General features: G+C 37.5%; 1 protein-coding gene across 2 annotated transcripts in view; it reads right to left on the minus strand.

Annotated features, from left to right (window-relative positions):
• Nucleotides 1-19,793, minus strand: part of CDC42BPB (CDC42 binding protein kinase beta) — a 64,759-nt gene that overhangs the window by 23,151 nt on the left and 21,815 nt on the right. For both annotated transcript variants that reach the window (XM_018082181.2, XM_018082179.1), the window contains exons 5-20: nt 19,138-19,231; nt 17,139-17,339; nt 15,053-15,301; nt 14,009-14,088; nt 12,849-13,015; nt 12,641-12,760; nt 10,663-10,796; nt 8,050-8,292; nt 6,400-6,510; nt 5,698-5,942; nt 5,417-5,522; nt 4,726-4,850; nt 3,887-3,992; nt 2,126-2,274; nt 1,459-1,553; nt 1,292-1,371 (exon numbers count right to left, since the gene is read on the minus strand). In XM_018082181.2, coding sequence (XP_017937670.1) covers nt 1,292-1,371; nt 1,459-1,553; nt 2,126-2,274; nt 3,887-3,992; nt 4,726-4,850; nt 5,417-5,522; nt 5,698-5,942; nt 6,400-6,510; nt 8,050-8,292; nt 10,663-10,796; nt 12,641-12,760; nt 12,849-13,015; nt 14,009-14,088; nt 15,053-15,301; nt 17,139-17,339; nt 19,138-19,231 — 2,305 coding nt within the window. The remainder of the gene's footprint in view (nt 1-1,291; nt 1,372-1,458; nt 1,554-2,125; nt 2,275-3,886; nt 3,993-4,725; nt 4,851-5,416; nt 5,523-5,697; nt 5,943-6,399; nt 6,511-8,049; nt 8,293-10,662; nt 10,797-12,640; nt 12,761-12,848; nt 13,016-14,008; nt 14,089-15,052; nt 15,302-17,138; nt 17,340-19,137; nt 19,232-19,793) is intronic.

The following is a 19,793-nucleotide window of genomic DNA, read 5'->3' on the forward strand; positions in this document are numbered from 1 at the left end:
CTTATCACCCATAGGAAAACTTCAGATAGAATATTAGTTGGCTAACTAAATAAAATGTTTTATACGGCCAAATGATGTTTATTCAAACTAAATTAACCCCAGTGCAGATGATACAAACTATCTTTATAAGTACATGTGAAAAAAAATTGCCAATGTAAGTCATTAAGCACAGTATCAGCAATTTTAATGTAATTAATCAGAAAATGCCACCTGTATTTTCACAGAGACTATGTACTTATTTCAGGATCTGTAGAATGGAATCTTGTTTAGTTATGGGCTTGATATTCTACATGTTACTTTTTTAAGTATATTGGTACTTTTTAAAGCAATGTTTCCAAAAATCAAGGTCAGTAGATAAAAGTTATTATTGAGATAGTAGCATATATCATGTTTCTCTCTCTTCCCTCCACCTCATCCATATAGCACATCTAAGGAAGTCAGCATGGACATTCTGTGGCTGGGAACAGCATATACACAAATTGTATGCAAATATCACAGCATGCCCATAGGTTTTAACCTGAGCCCCCTTAACTCCGCTTCATAAACAGATTATTCTCTCCAGTTCGAGCTCTTGGTTTTATCCTTAACTGTCTATGCTTTGCAAAACAACATTTAAAAAAAAAATCCCAGAAAAATCTCCACGGATCAAGAGTTCATGAAGTAAGGAAATGTGATTCAATGTTGCATTTAACAGCTGCTTCCTCGGGGAATGCACAAATCATTTAAAGTGAAACGCCTACTTGGAGCTGTGATTTGTATGATTAGTTTTCTAAGGATCACAGGGTGTGTCACGATAAACTTATTATACAAACATCTGTGGGTCCTCTGATTCTCTTCCCAGCTCCTTCTACTCTAACCACTCCATTAAGATCTGGAGCCAACAATTTTACATATCTGTTTAAACACTCCTTGAACTGTGTGAACACTTTTCCTTGTAATAATCAGCATCTTCCAACTGCAAAGCATTTAATCCCTTATTTGTAACAGGGTGTGCCAGCATTTCCAAAAGACCCTGAATATATTTCATTTAGCCAAATGTTTGATATTAACCTAAACAAAGCTAGAATAGAAAATAATTAATGTGAACTTCTGAGAATATTTCCCAAAGGTGCCAGCTTCTCTACAAAATGCCAAGCAATCTGACATCTACTGGGCATCCAATTCTGTGCCACGCTAATTTGGCTAATATGCCAGATCCAAATGTGCCATATAGTGCCTAAGAGTTACTTTAACATAATAAAAATATAATTTGGTTATCGCATTTTTGTAGTTATTTTATGTAATAACTCACTCTGAAAGTCAAATCACGTGTAAGAGGAGAGGTGTTGAAATAGTCAAAAATGGAATCTTGAAAATCTGGAAGTTTGAGACCTAAAACCAAAAGGAGAACAGGTTTAGCTAAAAGGCAACGTCACAGGTGGTGTTAGAAATTTGTTAAAACACAGTAACTCTAATTACCTGAATCTGTTCTGTATTTTTCTTCCAGTTTTTTCTTCAAACCTTCCATCTCTTCCAACAGTTCTCTATTTTTTGCTTCTGATTCCTTTAATTTACTAAAGCAACACAATATGATCAAAATGCAATCTGAAATGTCTCAAAGGCAGGAATGGCAGTGCACAAAAGTTTCAGAAAATGCCTTTTTTTTGAGGAGCTTGGGGTTTTTTTAAGAGATTATTTTAAGGCTGATTAATTTTACTTTTCCCATGAATAGACACCTCAATACTTGACTAGATATTTAAAACTGTAGATATTTAAAACTTGAGATTTCTGCTACCCTTGCAGATACGTGGTATTATTCTAATAGCAATTTGTTTTTTAATTCCCAAGAACATGCCTAACTCTCCAGTTAATCTACTAAATGGTAGTGAATTTGCTTTGAATTTGCTCTTATGCTTTTTTTCCTCAGATGCCCAAGATTTATATCTTAGTATAGCAGTGAAATCTTGAAGAAATTTTTACAGTTCTCATTTGACTATGGAAGAAACGTGTAGTCAGTAGAATGGGATCTTTCTGGCAAAGTCCAGTATCCCAGGCACAAGGGGCCATTTTAAGAAAGTTGCTACTATTCTAATCAGCAGTTCAGATCAGTATATTAAAACCTGAACAGAACAAAAGGTCTGATTACCTTTCAAAAGATATGTTTGCATCTTTAACTTTTCGTAGCTCTTCTTGAACCAGTTGTTTGGCACGAATTTCTGCATCAAGAGCAGACTGTAATTCCAGCCTGGCTGACATATCCAACTTCTGACTGCGTCGCACTTTCCAAAGTGGATCCTGTAGCATAAGTTACCGAATATTAGTATCAACTGTCTAAGGATAATTCAGTTCTTGTCCAAAGATATAAATTAGCTTTCACACTGGTTCAGAGAATGCTCTTTTAATTAGTAATGGACAGGATACCTGCTGCATGAAAATCAGTCAGTAGTTGGACCTCATTACACAAAAAATGAAGTAATGAGCTATTTTAATACTGGTTATACCATTAACACAATATGCTTGAAACCAAAATGTTAGATCACTGAGCATGGAAGTCAAACCAAGAGAACCCATTGAAAATGGCTAGTTTTCACTGTCCAATCTAGAGTAGAGTGTAAAACTTGCACAGTGACATAATGGACTTTCAAACATGAGATAAATGTCAATATTTAATGTAAAACATACTAATATAAAATATAGCAAGAGTAGCAAAATTATGAGAAAAAAGAAAGAAAGAAAGAATCTGGGTCTTGAGATACCCAAGATACCTAGAACATTTGCCTAAGGAATTCTTATGCTTGCTAAGTAGCATATGCTACACTTCTGCATACACCATGCAATTCTACCCTACTACTCCCAAAAGCTAAAATTCTGATCTTTTCCAGGCATTTTTCAGTATGGACTACATTTCTGATATTCCCTAATGAATGCCTCTCTAGTCACACACGAACTTGAAAATAACAGTCATGAAAAATGAGAGGCATTTTTTATGTTGAGAAGTAATTGCCTTAGATTAGGTCCTGCAGAAGTTACAAAACCAGTTGTAATAAGAAGAACAGACAGCATTCTTTATTCTGGTAGTAGCTAAGATGAAAATGTCAACTGCATTTGATCCGATCTTTCTTCCTATTAAACCTCTCAGTATTATAATCACCTCTTGACGATGTAAGCAAATGTTAGCTCACAGAAGTAATAACTTTCTCTTATTCTCCCATATTCATAGGTTTGGAAGGGGTGAGTAACTTCTTAAATGTATAAACCAGCAGCAGATGGACTCTGCATGGCAGACTGTGCTGACTGGCATTGCTAGGGATGTGGGCTTCCATGCCAAGCTGCAAATGGTTCTCCCTCTCCTTCTGTGGGTGTTTTTCTCTTTGAAACCCTACTCCTTTATGAGAGCTCTTACAATTTGCAGATTTTTTTGGGAATTCATGTTACTGCTATATGGGAAAACTACAGAATAAGGTTTCATTGTTCTGCATATAAATGAAGCTACATGCTTTCAGCATGTCCCTAGTTTGTGCCAGTATCAACCAGTTAATACTTTTTCACTGAAGAAAACATACTTCGTTATCTCACTGTAACAGCAGTTAAAATTATTCAGTTGCATCTAACATGGTGAGGTACATTTCTGTACTCCCCTTTAATGGTTTAAGTTATTGTTTCTTCTCTCCTCTGTACTGTTTAAAGCAGTTAGTGATGGCAGATATTAGTATGAAACAACTAACCCCTGTAATTATCAAATTCTGATCAGATTAGCTACTTGGGTTTTACAAGCAATAACTAAAAACCAGAAAGCAGAGCAAGGGATTTATTAGAAAAGAATTCTGATTATGTACAGGTAGCCAAAACCAAAAATGTAGCTTCTCAGACATCCCCAGAACAGCCTGAATGCTTGCTATTTTCTTACCAGTGTTCGTGACCCCAGACTGGAACTTCTCAATGATTCTAGTTCTTCTGTCATCTTGGAAGCTAATGCCTGGAGATAGCCACGAGCATCCTTCTCATCACTTACCCTGTTGTGCAATTACAAAAACCTGTAACTTAGCAGTTTCATGGCTCATAGCACCAAATAGTGTATCACCAAATTATCAGAGTGTCTGCACTGGATTTAGGGACATAACAGAAGTGGACAGAGCAGGAAAAACTCTCCCAGCAACAGAAAACTGAATATATCTTAGATTGCCTACTTTAGATTTTTCTTTTATCTGATTTTCTTGATTGTAGCAGTTGCTAGGGAAACTGAAGTTTCCCTTTCGCCATCAGCAAGAGTTCTGCAGAGATTCACTGTTATAGTTTGGAACATGATCTGCATGTTACTGCTTAGTTTTTATAAGGGCTACCTTCCAGTCCTTTTTGTTTTGGATGCTGAAATACTTGCACACATATTGCTAAAACAGTGAATTAGAGAGGGAAGAACAGACCTAGGAATTAATTCCAAGTGTACAGCTAGTGAGGTTTTATATTTTAACGTGGACCTTTAAAATCATGACCATCTTCCTGACTTAATTTATCAAAATATTCCAGATTGGACGATTTAATAATCGCTTTAGAGTTGACACCAAAACTTTCTCCTTTGTACTTGTTGCAGTGGCATCTGACAATTTCAACAAAATCAACACTCAGAAGTACCATGCTTTTATTCATCTCAGACAGAGAGAGGGCCTAGTTATACATTTAAAAAAAAAAAAGCCAATCAATATTTCAGAGTTGAAAGTGGTCATATCTGGATCTCTAAACAGCACATACCATTGAATAATTTCTGCAATCTGAGCTTCCCAGTGAGCAACAGACTCCTTCTTTGCTGCTAGATCTTGAAGTTCATCTTCTAGCTGTCTGTTCTGTGCTGTTAGTTTGTCCACAAAGGAACAGAGCTGAAACAAAAGATTAGTTTCACTTGTGACTTATGCCAGTTTCACTGACATATATATAAAAGTTGTCACTTTTTATGTATGTGTATGTTTAAACACCTATAGAATCTGAACAAACAAGACCACCCTGGGCTATCTGGGAGCTCTAACACAGAGCAAAGGACTGGAAGGGGTTCTTTACTGTGGATCTGCCAGTTCACACAAAATAATCTAGAGCTAAGGAAAAGAAAATGCAAGTGTAGAGGTCAGAGAGGAATAAGGTTTAACTGTAAGCCATCAGGAAGGCAGGCAGTCTATCAATGCTTCCCTCTCTGAGCAGCCTTCAGGAAGAAATCAGTGGATGGTGTCCTCTGAATTGTGGGAATCAGTCCCCCAAAGAGCAGTACGAGGATGCTGAAGTTAGTATGTAGCGAAATCTGACATTTATATGGTGAAAATGACATTTGTTTTATTCAGATAGTGCCTGAACATTCACAGATCCTGTTTTGATCAATGAGTAGACTACTTCAACACCAGACTAATGACGTAAGAATTATATTTTGCTTAAAAATATTTCCTAAAGTAATTACCCTCTCATTTTCTGTTGTTAGCTTTTTGTTATCTTCCAAGAGCATAGATCTTTCACGCTCATATTTCTCTTTCATTGTTCCTACTGCTTCCTCCATTTCACTGTGCCTAAGGAGAAGGACAAGAAATAGGAACACTTTAACATTGCTAAACCTGTGGGATTTTCAAAAGGGAATAAATAGAGTTAAGGTGAAATAGCAGCCAGCACAGGTACCTTTGCAATGCAATACATACAGGCAAGAAACAGAAATCCATAGTTTAGAAATTATGCCCAAAATCTTACCTCTCTCGCTTTGTTTTCTCTAGTTTATCCTTCAATATCATGATCTCTTTCTGCAGTGCAAGCTGATGGCTCTCTGAATCATGTACTTCCTTTTTCACATTTTTTACTTCTAAAACATGTGATGCTTCTCGTCGGACCAACTCTTCTTCATAAAATAAGATTTTCTTTTCCAGCTCAGACTTAATTTTGGAAAGTTCCTGCTGATGTTCTAGTGTGGCACCAGCTGCCCGGCCTCCCTGCTTCAGCTGCAGAAGAAGAGGAGAAACCATCAGGAAGAGGCCATGATCTTTATATTTTGGGAATATTCTTTAAAGTCAGAATTGTCCAATTGTGGCAATTTGGAAAAATTTTTATTTGGGCACCAAGTGATTTAAAAGAGACCTGTCTCCAAGGATTAAGCCCCAAGTAACTGCTCTGCTTACATGACCCTAATAAGGAGCTGAAATGAGTTGCAGAGATAACAGATTTGGACCACATTAGTTTAGTATCTGCTTAAAGTTTATATAAACTGGGTATTTTCAAGACATTAGTGTCCAATAAGTAAAGTGTTCCAAGCAAAAAAGGCAAATAAATCTGGACAGGTTAGGTCAGGTTTCTAGTAATGCTGTAGTTTTCAAGTCTCCCACTGGTATCAACAGTTGAGTAAGCAAAACTATTGCAGCCCCTGGGCCACGAGTAAATATTTGTCAAAAAACATGTAACCTTTAGAGCTTCCAGTTCATTTTCCAGTTGTTTGGAGAAAACCTCACTGTGCTCACGAAGCTTGCGTTCTTTTGATGCTTCTGCTACAACTTCTTCGAGTTGGGCTTCCAGCTGTAACAAGTAATTTTAGGTCACTTCAACCCATGATAGCATTATCTGTATCATTCATTTCCTTTCCTCCATATGGACTAGCAGCAAGTTATATTTATTTCTATTTTAAGTTATACCACTATAACAATCATCTCAGAATGTCATGATAATTGTTTTGCCTTCAGTGATTCAGGCATCCATCTGTCTCATGCAGCAAAACTATTATTTTATGACTCTTTGTACTGATATGAACTACATCAAACCCATTCAAGGATAACTGCACAGCTCCCATTAAAGCAAAGAGAAGGAAATGGCACTAGGACGTCACTGCACTTGTGAAAGAAGACAGTCTCCCATGTTTACAGGTCAGCTCCATGCCTCAGTATCTAGTAAGGCAGCTTAAAAATCTCAATCTTTGACCCAAATCACTGCAAAATACTTCAAATATGAACACTGAACATTTTTGCCTTGCAATTATGGAACAAATAAGCTTGATCATCCATTTATTGACTTCAGAAAGCTTATCAGAAAGACAATTTGGATTTAGTGGCAACTAAGGCAACTTGCAATTCAAGCAATAGTGACACAGTTTCAAAACCTGACAGGAAGAGTAAAATTTGTTTTTCTGTGTTCAAATTAAACTCACAAAGTTGTTTTTAAAAGGCTTGTACTTAGAACTGTGGGACAAGATAATGAACTTCTAGACTATGTTTTGAATAGAAGATTGATAGAACTGTTACGAAAGGGAGTACAGAGGAATTTTTAAGAACAAAGACAGGAGATTTTAAAGCTCTGCATGGAAGCATTTAACTGAATAAAGAACAACACTTGAATGCCCGCTGCACTCTGCTCTAGAGACGAGATGCCAGAGCTCTTTGCCAGTTCCCAGTTATCTACCACTTCTTGTTCATGGATAAAAGCCTGAGAAACTTCATCTTTTACTACACTTTCATAGACTGCCCTTCAATTCATTTTCCAGTAATGTTTATAAAGCTCTTGAATTTCTCTTCTACACTTCACCCAGAGAATACCTAAAACATGATGACTTTTCAGTGATTAAAACACTCTGGATTAACCACAGTAGCTTTTTCTTATGCCCTCTTCTGGTTATCCACTTCATCTTATGTAAAACTATAAATTACCTTGAATACTAATTGGAAATTAACTTGTTTAAAGATATTACAGATATTCTTACAATGACTAGAGAGGAAGGAAAACCACATATTTAATCTGTATCACTATTCCTCCTTTTAGCTGAAGAGAAACATTCAGTTAAGAAAAACAGTGAAGTTAGAATACTCCAACCTCAAAGCACATGAAGAACTCACTGAGCTTTCTAGGTTTCAAGCTGACTGTGAGTCAGAGTCTACAAGAATCAAAACACAAGAACTAATAACCTGGGTATGTAGTAAAAACAGCTTCCTCCAGATTCAAATCTGAGTACAAACAAAAAACCCCAAGAAAACCCAGAAGACACTCCCAGTTTTTCAATACAATCAGATATGAGATACTGATAAGCAGCAGCTGAACAAGTTACTGCTGGCTGTTTTATCAAGCTACCTCTTTCCTTATCTTCTCGGATTTACGGATGTCCTGTCGCAGAGCATCAATCTTCTGCATGCTCACTTCCAACTCCTCTTCTTTGTCGCGAAGTTGCCGGGACAGCTTCTGCTTTTGAGACCGCAGGTCTCCCATCCTCTCACTGAGCTCGGAGAACTCCTGCACAGCCAACTTCCTTTGCTGGTGGGCATCCCTCAATTCTTTGGACTGCGTCTTTAATCTCTCTGAGGCTTCTACAAGTTGCTGGTTTAAATAAAAAATATAATAAAAAGAGTAATTTGAACTCCATATATTCTTTCCAAGAAGAAAGACACTGGACTTACATAAGCATGACTTGAAAGCTCAACCATCTCACATAACTTCTAAAGATTATTTCTAATTCTTAATTTACACAATTGTTTGAGTTTTTTTCCTGGCTAAGCAGCTCCAGTAAGGTACCAAGACAGTCATTACTCTGCTTCTAGTGTGGCAGCTCAAAGACTACCTTTGGTGTAGCCTTTTCTGCTACTCATACACTCTGGTTAACAGACAGAAGAGAGACTGTTAAATTCTAAGGTACAAACAGCCCAGAGATTTTGGCCCACAGATTGCTTTTGGATTCACCTGAATGCCCATGAACAATATGGCTAGGAGGCTTTTCCAAAACTAGTTATTCCAATACAGATAGCTTTTTTTTTTAATATCATTAAAAGTGGTATGTAGCATATGCAACTCCCTATTTACTTTACTGCAAAATATTTTGCTGATTTAAACTAAAAACTGATAAATTTTAGGAAGCAAACAAAGGTATAATTTACAGAGCAGCAAATAAAATCAGCAATTACGTAAAAGTCATCATCAGTCTTAAGCAGTAATTAACCTTTTGGTATAACAAAGAGCAAGTGCTCCAGCAAAGAGCTGGAGCAGTGACTTAGCTCTATTAACTCTTTCATATATATATAAAAATACACACACATACACATATATATATAGATCTGAGTTTAACTCCTGTGTATATTATCATAGAATCACAGTATAATTTAGGCTGGAGAAGACCTTTAAGATCATTGAGTCCAAATGTTAACCCAGCACTGCCCAGCCCACCACTAAACCATGTCCCTAAGTGCCACCTCTCCACGTCTTTCAAATACCTCCAGGGATAGTAACTCCACCACTTCCCTGGGCATCCTGTTCCAATGCTTGTCAATCCTTTCAGTGAAGAAATTTTTCCTAATATCCAATCTAAATCTTCTCTGGTTCAACTTGATGTCATTTCCTCTCATCCTGTCATTTGTTACTTGGGAGAAGAGACCTACCCTCACTTTACTTCAACCTCCTTTCAGGCAGTTGAGCAATAAGGTGTTCCCTGAGCCTCCTTCTCTCCAGACTAAACAATCCCAGCTCCCTCAGCCACTCAAGGCCTCATAGGACTTGTGCTCCAGACCCTTCAGCTTCCTTGTTGCCCTTCCTCGGACTCATTCCAGCACCTCAATGTCTTTCTTACAGTGAGGGGCCCAGAACTGGACACTACTTAAGGTGTGGCCTCACCAATGTCAAGTACAGCACAACAATCACTGCCCTGGTCCTGCTGGCCACGCTATTGCTGATACAGGCCAGGATGCCATTGGCCTTCTTGGCCATGTGGGCACACTGCTGGTTCATGTTCAGCTACTGTTGACAGGACCTCCAGGGCCTTTTCTGCAGGGCAGATTTTCAGATGCTCTGCCCCAAACCTGGAGCATTGCAAGGGGTTGTCACGACTGAAGCGCAGGACCCAGGTCTTCACCTCGTTGAATCTGTTACAAGTTTGCTATTTATCCCATCCCCTCTTTGGGGAGAGAAGCCCTAATTCCTATGTGACCATTCTCAGGCACTTCTCTGGTTTTAACACATCAATAACCCTTGTGTCTTTGCTGCTGCGTGGATCTCCATCCCCTATTTCCACTGAGATGACAGACTGCAGGGCCTTGCTAGCACATGATCCCCCAAACACTGGTATGCCACCCGCCCCAGCTTATCTCTATTGAGTCTGGCTTTATCCCTTTTCCCCCTTCAAATCTAGTTTAAAATTCTTTCAGTGAGCCCTGCTAACTTCTGTGCAAAGATCCTTTCCCCCCTTAACACAGGTGTACCCCATCTGTCACCATCAGGCCTGGTGTCATGTAAACCAACCCATGGTCAAAACCCCCAGAATTCTGCCAGTGGTACCAGCCAGTTATTGATCTGCCAGTTCTTCCTCTTTCCTCCCTCATCATTCTCTGAAATTGGAAGAATGGAGGAGAACAATATTTATGTTCCTGACCCCTCAACAAGTCATCCCAGGGCTCTGAAGTCTCTCTTGATTGCCCTCAGATTTCTATTGAAACAGTTAAGAATAATTAAACAGCTTAATTAAAACCATTCTTTAGGTATTCATTCTACCTAGCAGAACGCATCTGAAATAAAAAGCCCAGCAACTTCCAAAAGAGAAAGAGTGATACTTCGAGAAGCTACTGTATGCAGAACAGGTTCCCTAACATCTCAGTATAGTTCTAAAAAACAGCATTTAAAACATTAAAATTGCAATCACAACATAACTATTCTACAACTACATTACATGACCATTTTTAAAAGTATCTGTCTTTGGATCAATACCTTATGAAGGTCCTCCTTTTCTTGCCGCAGTACTCTGCACTGTTTTTCCAGTCCTTTCAACTTGTGTATGGAGTCCTCATGTTCTTGTCGAAAAGCCACTGCATCTGCAAGCTGTGCTTCCAATTTACTTACATCTGTAGATTAATACATATTAAAGGTAAGTGGTCCCAAATTAACACCAATAAAACAAGCAACATCACTCATACAAACTGGCATCACTTTGCTTGGAAAATAAACTTCTTTCCCATTCCCACCATTTTAGACTGTGTGAGGTAATTTTGGGGCATTGATACCTCAAAACAATTTTATTTTTCTCAGCCTCTTAAAGAAATTCTCCCAAAGACTGTGAACTCTTAAGTGAAAAGCCTTAGCACAGGGCTTGGTTTTGTTTTTGATGAATGCAACTTCTAGCCCTTGAAAACATTAAATAAACTTGAGTTGTTCCAATTCTAGTTCTAGTAATGTGTTTCCTAAATAGTTTTTCACTATGTGACAAGAAAGGCTACAGTCAGTCATTAGTGCATCCAACCAGACAGGCAAGATATTTTCTAGACTAGATAAGAACTAATAGTCTGTGAAGGAAAAACTATCCTGGACGAGGTGAGCTGGAGACTGGATTGCCCATATTACTGGCATTTTGTTCTCTCTTTACTCTCAAAGAAAAATAAACAAATTTGACTTGAAATTAACGCTTTTAAGTGTAAAAAAAGCCCCAAACCACTAATCACCTCTATATATTTCTGCTCAGTCTTAGAACTGGTAATAAAATGAACTACCATTCTCCATTTGGTTTTAATTACTACCTCTTTAAAACAAATAAATAAGAAATTGCATAGGGAATAACTGTCTCCCTCAAGTTCCACTGATGTCAGTGGCAGAACAGGAAACTGGACCCATGTATTCAGGAATCCCAAGCATTGCTGTAAGCCTGAAGCATTATTCCTTTCCTCACTTCTGCACAAACTTCCTCCCACCCTAGAGGAACCAATGCCACTTCTTTTTAAATCAGGACATACTGCTAGAATTTATATTTAACATTGGCTGAAGGAGCTAGATAAACCCGAACCATCTGCAGAAGTAGCACCTTAATCTAACTATTGTTAGATTCAAACCTAATTTCAGAATACACAAGAATAGCTTTTTTTGGAAGGATAATCTATGTAGGAGAGCTGAACAGATTTTTGCAATGCTTACACCTACAAAAGGGGTATATTGCCAAAATGATGGGGAAAAAAAAATAAATCAGCATCAGCAACTCCACATGTGAACTCACATATGCTATATTATGGGACCCTATAAAACTCTCAGCCAAATCATTGAGATTCAAAACTAACATTTTGTTTATCACTGATTCCCACTTAAAAATTAGGTGCTAACAGGAAACTTGTATGGATAAACTAATAGCATTGTCAAGCAACAGATTTTCAGTGATATGAGTCAGTCTTCCCTCAGGACAGATTCCTAATTAATGCATCACCAAATAGAAACACAAAGGGAGCAGGAGCTCAGAAATATTTAAATGTGAACTATTATTATACATCTCCCCATCTATTCCCTTATGTTACTTAAGAGCAACCACACTTCTCTCTCCCCTATCTCTTACACCTGCCTCCAAGTAAAACCCCTCCAAAACAGTGCTCTCCCCAAAAAGGAGGAGTAAGAGAACATAATCTCCTGAGATTTTTAAGGAAACAAACATCACATAAAATATTTAACTGAATCCATGCACACAATTCATTGTACTCTAGACTTCCCACTCTAGTATATGCTATCAGGTCAAGCAAGTGGAAGAAGTAGTTAAGCACTCATTTGGAAAAACTGAAATGTCACTTCATATTGAAGGAGGATTTAAAAAACTCTTTTGTTTTTCAAGTACCTCAAGAACATTAATTCTACGTATTGCAAAAACACAGCACATCATGTTACTAGGAGAACCAAAATAAATTGCATTACTATAATTACCATGCCAGAGGCTTACCTGTTAATTTGTTCTTCAACCGTTCAATTTCTTCATTTAATTTTTTAATCTCCTTATCTCGGCTTGTATTTACTGTAACACACATTGGACCTTGGAGGCTCTGCACTGTCTGTGTAGATTCTTAAAATCAGAAAAGAAAGGAAAATATTTTCAATAAATATGTTCCAATGACCAGAAGTAAGAATCCAAACAAATACAGACCACTAACCTTGCAGTTTTCTGTTCAAATCCTGCTTTTCTTGCTCTAACTTCCGTATTTTCTTTTCATAGCCTTCTATTTGTGAAGTGTTCTTTAAGTCACGTTGTACATCTGTATCTTTGGTTACAGTGTCAGACTGCATCACACTCTTTAAAGTGCCTCTATCAGATAAAGAGCTGAAAAGAATTACATAAGTTAGAACATTTTAATAAATACTCACAGCAGTCTATAGCAGTGACATGCTGGGATTCCACCAAATAGGCACCTTAAATTTACAAGAACAATTAATGCAGTAATTGTTACTGTAGAGACAACTGTCAGGGCAAAGTTATTATTCCCTAACTACTGTCCATGCTGCTGTAGAATTAAGATACCTGCATGCAGGACTTCAGTAATGCAGACACACATTTCACTTCACAAACTGCCTAAATGATTGGAAATGTTAACTCTCCAATTCCAAAGGTTACTACTATCTGGCAGAGAAAAGGAAGCAGGTAAGTGTACCTGCACTGAGATAGCTGAGGGACAAACCCCAAAGTTTAAAGCATGACAAAGATGGATTTCAGTTAAGGCACATGATCTCCCTCTGAAAAGGATGAGACGTGTATTTTGGGTTCACAGGGTAACAAACCCCAACAAAGAGAAATAACAAAGTAACAAACAGGGCAGAATATCTTAACATGAGAGACAAGAACATGTTTGAGAGATCTCATGGAGATCTCTCTACATGGAGGCCATTTCAAAGATGTGCAAAGTGAGCCACTTTGTCCGTGCTCAGAACCCTCTGTGTTAACTTGGCCTACCAGTAGGACATTGGAGCAATGAGATAATCCTGAACAGCTACTGGAAGATGTCCAGCGTGGACAATACTTGCTCTCAGCCTCACAGTGCAGGGACAGCAAGTTTACACCCAACTGCAATTGACACATCTAGTCCCCTAACTTTCTTTCATTTCAAACAGATAAAATATTAAATACAAAAGCATCTAATCTTGGCACGTATAATCAAAATATGTTAAGACATTTGAAGGGGAAAAAAAGAAGGATACAGGTTTATCCAGAAGTATACCTGTGAACATCAATCTTTCTACATGTTTCTAAAAATGAGAATTTCCTAGAATTAGTTGCATTTGGGAAACAAGTTTAATGAAGAACAAATCCTTTGCTTACCTATCAGTTGTGTATGTAAACCCAACGAACGGTAAATGCAATCCAGAAAAGCCTGTATGAGAACTTGGTGGCACCACTTCCTGCATGAAAACAACATGCATGAAAACCCGAAAGAGAACCCACACAGAGTGAAAGGCATTTGACTGAGCCTCAACAGCTAAAAGAGAGACAGCTAGTGGAAACACTTTTCTTAGTACACCAACTGACAATTGGCAGTTATGCTCCATTGTCCCTGAACAAGCTTTATTTCAGATTAGGTCACTTAATATAATGACCTGAATTTAGGAGCCTCTTGAACTGGCACTTGAAAGGGCAGCATTTCAACAAGTTCAAAGCAGAATGTAGCCAGTAAAAGAAAATCTGAAATACCAAGTTCCTAATTAAAAGTGACCTGGCACCAAAATGCATGTTGTTAGTTTTAGTATTCTAGTTACTGTTGAACATGTAATCAAAAAACGTGCCAAAAGCTCTTTATTTCTTGGAATACAAGCTGATGAACAAATTACCACAAAAGCTCTCTGCTCTTCCTGACACATTTGCAAACTATGACACAACAGAAATGCAGGACCAGAACTCCAATGTTCCCTACTCCAAAAACCAACCTCCCAGTTCTTAAGTCAGTGGAGAAGTAGCAGTGTGAGTCCTCTCACCTGGACAGCTGTGATTGCAAGCTGCATGGAGAATTTATGTGTATTTCTAAAGACAGATATTTTTTCACCTTTGAAAAGGAATAAATCCAAATACTGGTTCCTTGTAAAGGTTAACTGAAAGGGCAACTAAAGGTTTTTTTTCCCCACCTAAGTATGTTTTAACTTTGGCCATGTAACAATACTTCATTTTGGCAAGTGCTACCACTTAGAAAAGCAGCTCATGACTTCTAATAACCCAAAATGTCAAAGAGATGAAAAACTTGAATTTTTCACATTTGAAGTGACTTATTTTTCATCTCTCACATTATTTATTTTGAAATAATTTCTCACTACTACCTTTCAGTGCAGCAAGGTTGAACACTTCCATTAGTAATATTTAAAAACAGAGACTCACTGGATTTCTTAGTACATCATCATCTACATCAAAGTTTGAGGTGTCAGAAGGACTGCTAACTTCTGGAATGTAAGGTGCTTCTAGGTTTCGGATGTTATCCCAATTAAGTCCTTCAAAAAATGCATGAGACTTAAAATCCTCTATTCCATTCTGTCCCAGTCTACGCTCCCTGCTGCAGATAAGTCGCTGAATAAGATCTTTTGCTTCTTCAGATACATCTGTAACATGGGATGGAAACTGAAATCGTTCCTACAAAACAAAACAAATAAGAGAAGTTTTTAGAGAAGGAATCTATTCTGTAACTTCCAACAGTAGTTTCAAAAAGAACATGCTAGTAAAACTGGAAATGAATAGTCAAATACTGTTCTAGTTCCAGCGAGCAGTGACAGGAGCACAATTCAATACATTCAGTGATAGACTTTTTGTCTTAAAATGGATTTTGAGGACAAGAAATCATTTTTCAATTTCTTTAATACAGATATGTTTTAAACTAACTGTGGTTACAGTAACTCTGTTGGGAAAAGTAAACCTTTTTTAAGATAAACCAGAATTTTAACACACTGCAATATATTGAAGATTATACAATAAAGACAGGCCCCCACTGGTACTCTTAGTCAGAGATCCATTGATCTCCTTAAGATTTATTCCTTGAGATTTAATTAATTTCAACTCTTAAAACCCCATGATGATAGTTAATTCTTTACCAAATGTTGTTATGTTTAAGGATGTATTTTTCTAATTTATAGGTTAAACACCTGTTTTTCTTACCAAAATTAAATCTACATTCAGAAAATATTTATATTATCATAAACAAACATAAGATATAAAAATTGTAATTATCACTAACAACTGAAATTACCATAGATAGAAAAAAATGGGAAACCTTTATTTGTATTTTAGCTTGCTACTACTACCACTGCTGTATCGTCAAGAAGGGCTTTTTGGTGCTTGGTTGGTTGGGTTGGTTTGTTTGTTTTCCAGTAAAAGACAATAGCATATTTGTACATATCATAGAATCATAGAATGGTTTGGGTTGGAAGGGACCTTAAGGATCATCCTAGTTTCAACTCCCCTTTCATGGGCAGGGATGCCACCCACTAGATCAGGTTGCTGACAGATATATATAAAAATATATATTTATAATACAACTTTTCAAGTTTAAAAATGAGATCATTAAGGACCAAACCAGCATAAATTAAATTAAACTTAAAAACTTCCAATGAAAAACATACAATCATATTGACTGTGTGTCCAAGTGAGATTAAAATATTGAGTTTGCAGGACAGGTTACATTTGCAATCAGTTCACGCATTGAAGGAATTAAAGCAAGAGAGATATTAATATTCATCACAGCAAGGGTGTTAGCTCTGGCAAGGATTTCATGTCTTATCCATCACTGCCTCACTGCGAGAGTCAGCACTGTAAACCCCAGAAGAGTGCACTCATCCTGGGAAGAAGAAAATGCAATAATAACCCTATTGCAACAGCTTCTGGCTACCTGGGATGAGTATGCACATAAACGTGTCCTTCTAATACAGCTCTTGAAAGGGCACGATGAACTGTTTTATTCTCACTCTCTAATGTTCAAAATGCACCCACAAGTTCCAACTCTTCTCTACCACTCTGACCCTGGGCAAATGCCCAACCTCAGGTTCTTCATGCAGCTCATGTCTACACTGACTGACTTGCCTGTTGCCTTTTTGGTACTGTTATCAGTGTGACAGAAAATGTGCACAGCTGTGTAAATAATGCATTACTTCATTTCTCCTGCACTTTCCAGAGGAAACTTGCATTGGGCCTAACATAACAGTAGGTTTTAATTTTGACTTTGCGATGACTGCTTAGATTTTCCAATGAGAACAACATCAGCATTTAGAGAAAAATTTCAACTTGTCAAACAATTAAATTTCTGCAGTTCAGAGAATTGAACATTCCTAAAACCTGAACCATCAAACCTACACAACATGGCTCTAAAACACCGTGAAAAAGCTAAGAACTACCATCACTTTAACATCTTCAAGTGATAAGTTTCTCTGTAAACATTATAAACTCTGTGGAAACACAAGACATGTAATATAGCTCTTACTTCATGGTTCATAATCTTCCCATAGGTTTCCACTAGTGACTCTGCATAGAAGGGTGTTTCCCCATACAGCATTTCATACATGCAGACACCCAGTGACCACCAGTCACATTCGGGCCCGTATTTCCCCATTCCGTCCTCCATTGCTTGCAGGATCTCAGGAGAGATGTAGTCAGGTGTACCCACTGCTACTGATGACTGTACCTTGAATATAAGGCAAACATAAGTCTCATAAGTTTTCAGGTTCTCTCAGCAACTTTTTTAATTCACACACTACTATTTCTGACAAAGAGAGACAGCAGGACATGATTCTGGAGAAGGAAGAGATTTATAAATTCCCAGCAACATAACAAAGAAAATATTAAGAAGGTAACAAAGACTGCAAAGATTAAGTTCCAGTCTACTGCTACATAAAATCAGTTGATACGTTTTATTCTGTAGACAGTAGAAACCCAAAATAATCACAGCTATTGTGAAAGCAGAAAGACAAAATATGTTTTTCCTTTGTGTCTGTTTATACTTTAAAATTGCAATTGGCTGCCAGAAATTGAAATGAAAAATGGATAAGTAGGGAGACCAAGTCCTACTACTGAATTTTACAGTTTCATTTGAAGATCACAAAACAGGTTTCTTGGGTAAGTTTTATTATGTCGGAAATTAGCCAAATGTTTATTGCCTAATGTGCAACTGGATACAATACAGGGGTAAGGTGGGGAATGGCCCTGTGCCCAAGTAGCAGAGAAGACGTGACCATGAGGGCAGTGGCAGAACAGCTCTGATCTCTAGGAATATGTTCTCAATTCCAATAGCTCTTTCATTTTGCATTTTAATATGGTAAAGCCTTGGCAGGCATTTTATAACTAGAGAACATCACCAAGATGTGAGCTTGTGCCAAAATCAGTGAATGATGCTGCATGGCATAGTTTGGCAGGTCTGGCACCCCTGCAAGTGCCCTAAACTAGGCAAAACAAACAAAAAAACATCATGCATAATTTAGCTTTTAGAGGTATATCCAATCTGGTGCACAAGATGGCCCATTACCATCATGTTGCTGTTCCATTTGTCAAAGGCATATAAAACAAACTGCTTATTAATTATAGAATCAGACAATCATTTAGGCTGGAAAGGACCTTTAAGATCATCATGTCCAACTGCTAACTGAGCACTGCCAAGTCCACCTAAAATCATCTCCCTGTGTGCCACATCTACACACCTTTTCAATACCTCCAGGGATGGTGACTCCACATTTGTGTGTGTCTAAGTGGTGTAGTCTAAATGGTCACTGACCATTCCCCCTTGGATTGTGGGGACTTCATTTCTGCTCTCCATTACCATCTTCCAGCCCATGCGGCTCATGACCCAGAGAACAACTGCTCTTACTATTGAAGACTGAGGCAAAGAAGACATTAAGTACCTCAGTCTTGTCCTCATTCTTTGTCACCATATTTCCACTTGCATATGTCACCATATTTCCACTCCAATAAAGGAGAGAGATTCTCCTTAACACTCTTTTTGTTGTTAATACATTTATGAAGACATTTTTGTTTTTTACAGCAGTAGCCAGATTAAGTTCTAGTTGGGCTTAGTTATGTCCTCACTTGGGATGACTTATACTCAAGTCTGTCATGGCTTTTACGGTTCTTGGTCACATGTGATTCTAACACATATATAATATGAAATTTGTCCTTTTTTAATAAATTTGGATAGTTCATAAAAATCTCCTGAAAACTCCAATGATCAGTAGGAGAAAAAGTGAAAACCAGAAAAATATAGCAAAGTATAACTTTAAAAGTTTAGCAGTCTGTAAAACGAGGAGATGAAGACATCAGAAATGTGTTTAAGTACATTAAGTTACACTCTTCCCTCAATTTTTAGCATATCAGATAGTCTACAATATACCACATCCCGATGCACGCTGCTGATGTCTAATCTCCTTAAGATCAGCAACTCACTTAAAAGGTCCTACTACCAGCAACCCAATTAAATTTTACTTCATACATACTGTGCCATCTTCACTCATTTTCAGACAGGACCCAAAGTCTGCCAGTCGTATGTGGCCGTTCATGTCCAAAAGAACATTATCAGGCTTTATGTCCCTGTTAGAAGAGAAAGAAGTGAAAAGATTTAAGCATATATAGTATTAGCTCTGATTGTAAAGATTATTCTCGCATCAGAATAACACAGAATTTTAGATTGGATACCCCCTGATGCAAACGCTTTTTACTGTACTATTTATTACCCTCTCCTCCTGCCCAACTTCAAATTTTGCCTACAATATTGAAGATGTACACTACATCAGATTTTTAAGCTCAAAGTTCAACACTGAATGGTCAAATAACCAGGCAGATCAATGACAATGAGTCTACTAACTGTGACAGATAGGCAGTTTATCAACATAATTTCAAGATAATATGCATTGTAATACATTGCTTAGAGGCAAGAACAATAAAAGAGAAAAGACAATCTTTTAATCAAATGTTGGGTTTTTTTGCCAAGACTTATAACTGACTTCTAACTTCTTATCTAGGACTATTTTTTACTGTGGGGAATTTTGTTCAGCATTTCTGTTCACTAGTATTTTTATTTGCTATTCAAGTCTTTCTATACACTATTGCACAGCATATTTGCTTCTAGGAATACCTAAGGATCTTTGCATCC

This window comes from Manacus vitellinus, unplaced genomic scaffold (assembly GCF_001715985.3).
Source record: "Manacus vitellinus isolate BGI_N305 unplaced genomic scaffold, ASM171598v3 scaffold_6_pilon, whole genome shotgun sequence".
Classification (NCBI taxonomy): domain Eukaryota; kingdom Metazoa; phylum Chordata; class Aves; order Passeriformes; family Pipridae; genus Manacus; species Manacus vitellinus.